The sequence below is a fragment of the Mustelus asterias genome, chromosome 8, assembly GCF_964213995.1.
Source record: "Mustelus asterias chromosome 8, sMusAst1.hap1.1, whole genome shotgun sequence".
Lineage (NCBI taxonomy): Eukaryota > Metazoa > Chordata > Chondrichthyes > Carcharhiniformes > Triakidae > Mustelus > Mustelus asterias.
In genome coordinates, this window is record NC_135808.1 from 31,779,993 (window position 1) to 31,789,240 (window position 9,248).

The following is a 9,248-nucleotide window of genomic DNA, read 5'->3' on the forward strand; positions in this document are numbered from 1 at the left end:
ACACTTGGTCTAGTTTTAGAAAGATAGGTGTCATTTCCATTACAGCAGAAAAACGCCACATTATAATTAAACAACATCTTCAATCGAGGCACAATTCAGAATTGATCCACATCCAAAAGGAACATTGTCTGACTCCCAAAATCTCCTCCTCCACCTGGAAACAAAGTCCCCTCCCAGAATAATAACAACAACTTTTCTAGTCTAGATACAGCTCTTGGGGCTGAAGGGTTCAAGGGATATGGGGGGAAGGGGAGATCAGGGCATTGAATTTGTTGATCAGCCATGATCCAGTGAATGGCAGAGCAGTCTCAAAGGGCTGAATGGTCTACTCCTGCTTCTAGTTTCTATGTATTCATGCAGAATCTTTAACACAATGAAAATGCTCAAGGCACTTCACAGGGACATTATTGAACAAAGAATGACACAGTGAAATAAACAGATAGTACAACACAACCTAAAGCTGGGTCAAAGAGGTAGATTTGAAGAAGTGTCTTAAAGGAGGAAAGCAGAGAGACGGGGAGGCGAAGTGATGGAATTCCAGATCTTGGGCAACAAAAACAGAAAATGCAGGAAAACCTTAGCAGGTCTGACAGCATCTGTGGAGAGGGAACAGAGCCAATGTTCCAAATCTGGATTCCCTTCGTCAGAGCTAAGACAAAGAAAATAGGATGAGGTTTATACTCTTCAGGGTGGGGAAGCGGCTGTAAATGAAATGTATGGCATAGATAAAAGAGAAAGGGAATGTAAATGGTGATGATAAACGCTTGGAATAGTGCTACTAATGTCCATTAAGAAATCAGAATGTATAAATGGCAGACCAAAGGTGCAGAGTGTGGGAATGTGGCAGATGGCCCGAGTGGGGGAGAACGAGGGACAGGGTTGAAACAAGATGGAACGTGAGATTTTAGAAGAGGAAAAATTTTAAAAATATAAAGTAATAAAAATGGATTAAGAACATGAAAAGAAGAAATGAAATAAAAGAAATAGAAATGGGGTGAAGGTGGAGGAGAGCGTTCATGCTTTAAAGTTGTTGCACTCAATGTTCAGTCTGGAAGGCTGTAAAATGCTCAATTGGAAGATGAGGCTGTTCCTCCAGTTTGCATTGGGCTTCACTGGAACATTGTAAAAGGCATGTGGACAGGAGAGCAGGATGGTGTGTTGAAATGGCAAGCAACAGAACGGACCTAAGGTGTTCAGCAAAGTGGTCACCCAGTCTGCGATTGGTCTCTCCGATGCAGAGTGGACCGCATTGGGAGCGGCGAATGCAATAGACCAGATTGAAGGAGGTGCACCTGAAGCACTGCTTCACCTGAAAAGAGTGTTTAGGACCATGGACAGTGAGCAGGGATGAGGTAAAGGGATAGGTGTTGCACCTTCTATGACTGCATAGTAAGGTGCTGTGGGTGGTGGGTGAGGTGTTGGGTATGAGGGAGGATGGGACCAGGGTATCGAGGAGGGATTCTTCCCTGCGGAATGCTGACAGGGGGAGTGAGGGGGAGATGTGCATGTTAGGTGGATTGGCCATGCCGCCTTAGTGTCCCAAGATGCGTAGGTTAGATGGATTAGCCATGGTAAATGTGTGGGGTTACGGGGATATGGCGGGGAGAAGGCCTGGGTAAGATGCTCTGTCTGGGAGCTGGTGCAAACTTGATGGGCTGAATGTTACTTCAGAAGGAACTCTTCAAAGTGCAGCTAATGAAAATACAACAAAGCTTACTCCAACTTATAAATCAAAGAAAGGGTTTAATAAAGAAACATAATTACTCCAAACTCGGGGCCATGCCCTGGGCCACTCCAAGCTCTTCACAATTCTACACAGTTCCTTATTTATAGTGAGTCAGCTGACCATCACATCATTCTGTAATTGGTTCCATCTTTTACTGGGTCAGCTGACCCTTATATCTTGTTCCCATTGGTCACATTACATCCAATCAAAGTTGTCAGCGGTTACATTCTAGCGTGAATAGCCTCCTCCCGCACTGTAAGGATTCGATGATTCTGTGTGTTTAATGGTGCCATCATGCTGGGGTTGGCAGAAAAGGCGGAGGGTGATTCTTTCAATGCAGGAGTTGGTTTTCACCCACAATCTTAGTGAACCACATGGGTTTTTAACCAAAATTAACGATAGTTTCACATTCACCATCACTGAGCTGAGTTTTAATTATTGATTTGAATGACACAGAGAGAGCAGGACACAGACAAACCCACGAGTCACCATCACAAAAATGGTGGCACAGGATGGGCTGTGGTCACATTTCATGACATTTTAATTTCAACCATCCCCCTTCATCCCCCGATTCTCTCCCTCCCCTGATGGGAGTTTAATATCAACACCATTCCCCTTCATATCGGGCTAGGAATCTCGGTTCAAAGTGACGGAGTTTCAGAGGGGCAGCATTTTTACCCTCATTGTACGCCCCAGCCCAGAAATAAGGGAAGAGTTTCTCAGTGAAGGTGTCAGTGAAAGTGTGGAGAACGGACATATTATCAGCATTGTAAAAGCTCACCTGTCCCCACTCATAATCCAGGAAAACTCCGATGTTCCTGGGATTCACAGTCGGGGTCAGGGGGATTTCTGTTCTTTCGAGGGCTTCATATCGATTCCCGTTTCTCAGCCACACAGCCCAGTAACCAGCTTCAGAACCCAGTGTTATCTTTCCCTTCCTATTGGCTGACTCTCTGGCCACACCTAGTGCCCAGTCAGTCTTGTTCCCGACCCCCACCTCCCAGTAATGTTTCCCCGATGGGAATCCCTCTGACCCCAGGACACAGTGACATACATCAAATCTCTCCGGATTATCAGGAACCAGCCAGGATTCCCGCTTACTGATGGTCACACTGCTCCGGTCCTCAGACAGGATGAGTTTACGATGTGCTGTGTTTGGGTCCAGCAACAGTGAGACTGCAACTGGAAAATACAAAATAAATCACAATAAATATGTTAACCAGAGGAAGCTGCATGGACACAGGTTACCAGTAGGTGTCCGTATAACTGGACTTGGAACACAGTCCAAAATATCTGCATCACCAAATACCTCAGTGTGTAAAGTGAACAGATATTACAGACTGGGTATGGTGTACAGTTAGATATATTCCCAGACTCCAGTGTGTACAGTGAACAGATATTACAGACTGGGTATGGTGTACAGTTAGATATATTCCCAGACTCCAGTGTGAACAGTGAGGTTACAATAAATGATCGCAGTCTGGTCACTGTCCAGTGAGTCCAGCTGGATAGACTGAGAGTTTGATTGTGAATTAAAAAGATCTTCTGATCTCATTCTTGAATCCCTTAACCAGAGGAGCAACATGAAGAACGGTCGCTTGAGTAACATCCCTGGTGTTGCTGCCCCAGTGATCTGTTCACAGGAACAGGCAGCACCTTCAGATGTGTGGGAGGGTGGGGGGTGGCGGGGGGGGGGGGGGGGGGGGGGGCGGGGGGGGGTGATGGGGGGGCGGGGGGGGGCAGTGGCAGGGGGTGGTGGGCGGGGAGTGGGGGGTGGCGGTGGCAGGGGGAGGGGGGTGAAGAGAGCATGAAACTGTATAGAAAATGGACACAAAGCTGTGGAGTTTCTTACCTGGAGAGATGATCTGTTTCATTTCTTTCCACATTGCGTAGAGTAACGGGCCTCGATACCCTGTGTATGTCCTTTCTTGAAACTCCATTATCATTTCTGTCCGATTCTCAGATTTCATTTTTCTCGTGTCCATCCACATCTCTCCCCACACGTCCCACTTTCTGATCTTCAACCCGTAGCTGTGTAAATGAGATTGATACAATCACTCCCTGCTGGATACAGACTGTGGTCACAGTGTAAAACCCTGTGTGAGTTTAGATTAGATACTCACCTTTCTCTGTATCTTTTTAATTCCTGAGGGACAGAGAATCAGAAACATTTTAATAAAATGCTGTTTAGATTGTCATTTTCAATTATGGCAAATCAGTGATTTCAGTCAAATGTGAAGGGATCACAGAATATAGAATCCGTACAGTGCAGAAGAGGCTATTCAGCCCATTGAGTCTGCACCGACTCTTTGAAGGAGCATCCCACCCAGGCCAATCCCATAACTCTGCACATTCTGGCGAATCGACCGAACCCATGCCTCTTTGGACTGTGGGAGGAAACCGGAGCACCCAGAAGAAACCCACGCAGGCACGGGGAGAGCGTGCAAACTCCACACACACAACCACTCGAGGCCAGAATCGAACCCAGGTCCCTGTCACTGTGAGGCAGCAGTGAAAGGGAAATGTGGATAAAGAAAGCCCAGCCAAAGCCCTCCGCCCACCTATCCAGTTTAAGTGATTTCTAATTGCTGCCTCAATGTTCCTCACAAACCCTCCCTGCTTTCAGCTCCCATCTCTTCATTCCCATTCCTTGTCTGAACCTTTTATTCTGGCTCCAGTCACAGTCAGTGTGAGGGGTTGTTAGTGTGGGACAGTCTCCTCAACACTCCTGAACTCAATCCTGACTGATCCCTTTGTGCCTTCAGTTATACTGCAAAATGTGCATTGTTGTGATGGGGTTTGTCCCTATCATAAAATGCTGTTTACAATCACACCAACAGTTTGGGGATTGGGTTATAAAGGGTCACCTTGAGAAAGGAGACACTGTCTTGCTGCTCGATGTCTACACAAAGGTTCAATATTTTCCCCTCAAGTGAAGTCAGTTCCTCTTCAATTCGTCTCAGATTCTCCTCCATTGGTCGCAGATCTTCCTCCTTTTGTCTCCTCAGCCCTTCGATTAAATGTTTCTCTTTGTCTTCAAGATATCGATGGATTTTGGCAAATTGTGTGGAGATGTCTTGCTCCAGGGATCCAGTGAGTTGCTGTGACAGTGAGAGAGATTGTTTAAACAGCGGGTTGTTAAAGGGTTGCAGTGTTGAAAGGGATCTGAAGTCATACTCACCTCCAGTTCTGAAATCTCCCTCTGCTGCTGCTGTTTGAATTCACTTTGATTTTTCTTTTCCTTCTCCATGGAATCCAAGGATAATTTCAGCTGGTCCTAAAAATGGAATCAGATCTCAGCGTGATCCATTGTAATGTCTGCTGTTATATCACAAACTGTGAGGAGAGGTGTTCAGGGAGAGGTGTTAACATGTGGCACGAGCACTTTATAACCGGCAGAGTGAAAGGTATTGAATCAGACCAGCTCCAAACCAAGCAATGAATTATGGGCTGGAAGATAGAGAATGGGGCTATGTTACTGGACGAGTAATCCAGACAGCTGGACTAAAGATGCAGAGGCATGAGTTCAAACCCCAATTATTATTTTGCATCATTTTAAATTCACAGTAGAAAATGAAAAGTTTACTTGACTCATCTTAGTTGAAAAATCGATCCTATCAGAATAGGAAGCCTGGTATGATGGTGCCGGAGATCACTGGTGGGCAACCTGTGGCCCGGGGTGACCAACAGCCCATCAGGGTTGTGAGAGCGTCCCTCAAGACACTTTGTCGACTGTTGCCCACGCACAGGGTTACCACATTCCGGGTTGCTTTTTCCCTGCCGGAAGTGATACACACATCCGACAAGGACACGCAAACTGAGGAGCCTGCTGATTGCTCACAACACTGACTGTGAGAGCCCTGCCCTGTGCCCAATCAAAGCCTAAATGTTTATTTTGCTTTTAAACCACTTGAAGTTGATGACAGTTCTATTGATTTCCGAATGACTCAGTATTTTCTATCACGCGCTATGAAATGTTCAGCGTGCAGTAAATGTATTCAATCTTCTTCAAAAGCCATAGTCAGTGGACACGCCCTATTTCAATCTTATGGCCCACTGAGAGGGCCCTTCCTGTGGCCCACTCACTCGCCGAGGTTGCCCATTCCTGCTCTGGACCAGTAATGCTGAATTCAAAATGATCCCTGCATTCTGCCCAAGATCCAGGAGGTGGTGCTGCTCAAATGAAGGAATTGAGTTGTTGAGAACATAAAACAAGAAGTTTTGCAAAGTGCTTCAAAATACATTTTTGTCAAATTCCTACCATGTAATGCATGCTGTTTTATAATGGGAAATCTCTAATAATTGCATGTGGACCAATGCTGCTCCATTGCTGTGTTGCTGTTACTGGGTCTGTGAGTTAATTGTTAAAAGCGGGTTATTTGGGAAACTCTGTGGAACAGATTCATCCCCAACCCAGTGACAAATGACCTCAGACTCCTGCACTGTTGAAATGTCAGTATTGAGCTGGAGACAATCAACTGAACACCATTTGTCCATTAACTTCACATTGATATAGGGATATGGAGAGAGGGAGTAGGACAATGGGATTAGTTTGGCATTGATACTGGGTTATGGGGAGAGAGTGGGTCAGTGGGATTAGTGCGGGATTGATGCTGGATTATGGGGAGAGAGTGGGTCAGTGGGATTAGTGCGGGATTGACACTGGGTTATGGGGAGGGAGTGGGGCAGTGGGATTAGTGCGGGATTGATACTGGGTTATGGGGAGAGAGTGGGTCAGTGGGATTAGTGCGGGATTGATACTGGGTTATGGGGAGGGAGTGGGGCAGTGGGATTAGTGCGGGATTGATACTGGGTTATGGGGAGGGAGTGGGGCAGTGGGATTAGTGCGGGATTGATACTGGGTTATGGGGAGAGAGTGGGTCAGTGGGATTAGTGCGGGATTGATACTGGGTTATGGGGAGGGAGTGGGTCAGTGGGATTAGTGCGGGATTGATACTGGATTATGGGGAGAGAGTAGGACAGTGGGATTAGTATGGGATTGATACTGGGTTATGGGGAGGGAGTGGGGCAGTGGGATTAGTGCGGGATTGATACTGGATTATGGGGAGAGAGTAGGACAGTGGGATTAATATGGGATTGATACTGGGTTATGGGGAGGGAGTGGGGCAGTGGGATTAGTATGGGATTGATACGGGAATATGGGGAGAGAGTGGGTCAGTGGGATTAGTCCGGGATTGATACTGGGCTATGGAGAGTGGGTCAGTGGGATTAGTTTGGGATTGATACAGAAATATGGGGAGAATGGGACAGTGGGATTAGTTTGGGATTGATACAGGGCTATGGGGAGAGAGTGGAGCAGTGGGATTAGTTTGTATTTGATGCAGAGCGATGGGGAGAGAGGGGGACAGTGGAATTAGTTTGGGATTGATATTGGGCGATGGGGAGAGAGTGGGAGAGTGGGATTAATATGGGATTGATACAGGAATATGGGGAGAGAGTGGGGCAGTGGTATTAGTTCGGGATTGATACAGGGCTATGGAGAGAGAGTGGGGCAGTGAGATTAGTTTGGGATTGATCCAGGGGTATGAGGAGAGAGTGGGGCAGTGGGATTAGTTTGGGATTGATCCAGGGGTATGGAGAGAGAGTGGGGCTGTGGGATTACAGTGGAAACAATTATCTCAAGGTTTGTCCTCACCTTGTACTTTTGATCTGCTTTCTGGAGAGGCAGGAAGCTGTGGTCTGAATGTGGTGGGGAAGAGACACATTTGGCACAGATCAGAACCTCATCCACTTCACACAGCAGAATCAGCTTCTCCCTGTGTTCCTCACAGACTGACTGACTCTCCTCCAGTCTCAGCTCCAGTTGCCTGACTTTCTCACAGAGATTGCCCAGCACCCTGTTCCTGGTGTAGTTTCTCTGCGGGAGGACCAGACGACATTCCGGGCAAGAATCCTTCTCCCCCTGCTTTCCCCAACACTCCTGGATACAGGATTGACAGAAGCTGTGCTCACAGTCCAGCCGCACCGGCTCCACAAACAGAGCCAGGCAGATGGAGCAGGTTAAATCCTCACTCAGGGTTAAGATGTATTCACTGACAGCCATCTCCGGGAATGCCCTTTAACCTGTCGCTCACTTCCAGTTTCATTTCTCCCAGATTGAACTCAATTCAAACCCCACCCTTTTAAAGGGACACTGTTGTCAAACAAAGTCCTTTTTTTCAGCAATGTTTTTTTGAACGTCAAAAATGTAAAACACATTTCTTGGACCTGGGGGTCTCAGATTGGAGATGGAAATCTGGAGACGGGTCAGGAATTTGGACAGTCTCGTCCAAATGAATGAGACAAAACAAGAATGATTCCTCCATCAGAAATCCCACTTTTAACCCTTTCACTGCTGAAAGTGCTCCTGTAGGAATCCCAGCTGAGTTCCCTCAGCCCAGCAATGTTCCATCAGCTTCCCCAGAATTTCAGGCAAGCAACCTGTTTATTTTCAAATATCCCTCTCTGTCCCACTTTCCCCACAATCCCATATCAATCCCAAACTATTGCATCTGTCCATCTTTGTCCAATAGCCCAGTATCAATCCCAAACTAGTCCCACTGCCCCACTCTCTCCCCATCGCCCAGTACCAATCCCAAACTAGTCCCACGCCTGGCATCCCAAAACTCAGTATCAATCTAAAATGACTCCCACTGCCCCACTCTCTACATCTTGATCTGTATTAATTGGAAACTCACCCACAGCTTCACTCTTTAAACATAGCTATGAATCAATATCAATTTTCGTCCACTGGCACTGTCTCCCTATATCCCTGTTTCAATCTCAAACTAATCCCACTGTCCCTATATCCCTGTTTCAATCCTGAAGCAATCCCACTGTCCAATTCTCTTCCCATATCCCAGTTAGGTGGATTGACCATGTTCTCGGTAACCCTTGCGAGGCCAGCTGTGTGAGCGCACAGTAAGACCCCACTGTGAATGTGTCCAGTGATGGGAAAAATTGCAGCCACTTTCAGGTGTTTCCAGAGTTTTTTTATTGAGGTCTCCAGTCGCTTGAAAGGTACAGAATCCGGTTCCCAGACTACTCGAGACCACCCCTCTTCCTCCCGTGATATTCCTCACATTTTCCGCATGCAGTGGTTGCCACAGACACCAAAGTTGCAGCAGGTGAATCCGTCCTCACAGTGTCCATATGGACAGGGGTTGCAGGGACATGTTTTCAGAATGATTCCAGCTTCATCACATTTCTCCTCCTCAACAAACACAGGGCAGACTCGAAACCTCACTGCAATCCAGAGAGAGACACAAATCCATCATTTGCCATTCTCTCTGAGAGTGCAGCACTCCCTCAGTACTGACCCTCTGACAGTGCAGCACTCCCTCAGCACTGACCCTGTGACAGTGCAGCACTCCCTCAGTACTGACCCTCTGACAGTGCAGCACTCCCTCAGCACTGACCCTCTGACAGTGCAGCACTCCCTCAGCACTGACCCTCTGACAGTGCAGCACTCCCTCAGTACTGACCCACCGACAGTGCGGCACTCCCTCAATACTGACCCTCT

The 9,248-nt window shown here is 47.1% G+C and overlaps 1 protein-coding gene across 1 annotated transcript; it reads right to left on the bottom strand.

Moving 5' to 3' along the window:
• Positions 1 to 1,728: 1,728 nt before the first annotated feature.
• Positions 1,729 to 7,790, bottom strand: LOC144497868 (zinc-binding protein A33-like). Its single transcript, XM_078219306.1, has 6 exons — positions 7,383 to 7,790; positions 4,908 to 5,003; positions 4,594 to 4,827; positions 3,850 to 3,872; positions 3,579 to 3,757; positions 1,729 to 2,908 (listed from the first exon to the last, which is right to left on the bottom strand). The coding sequence occupies exons 1-6, from the start codon at positions 7,788 to 7,790 to the stop codon at positions 2,328 to 2,330; spliced, it is 1,521 nt and encodes a 506-aa protein (XP_078075432.1). The 3' UTR covers positions 1,729 to 2,327.
• Between the last annotated feature and the right edge of the window lie 1,458 nt (positions 7,791 to 9,248).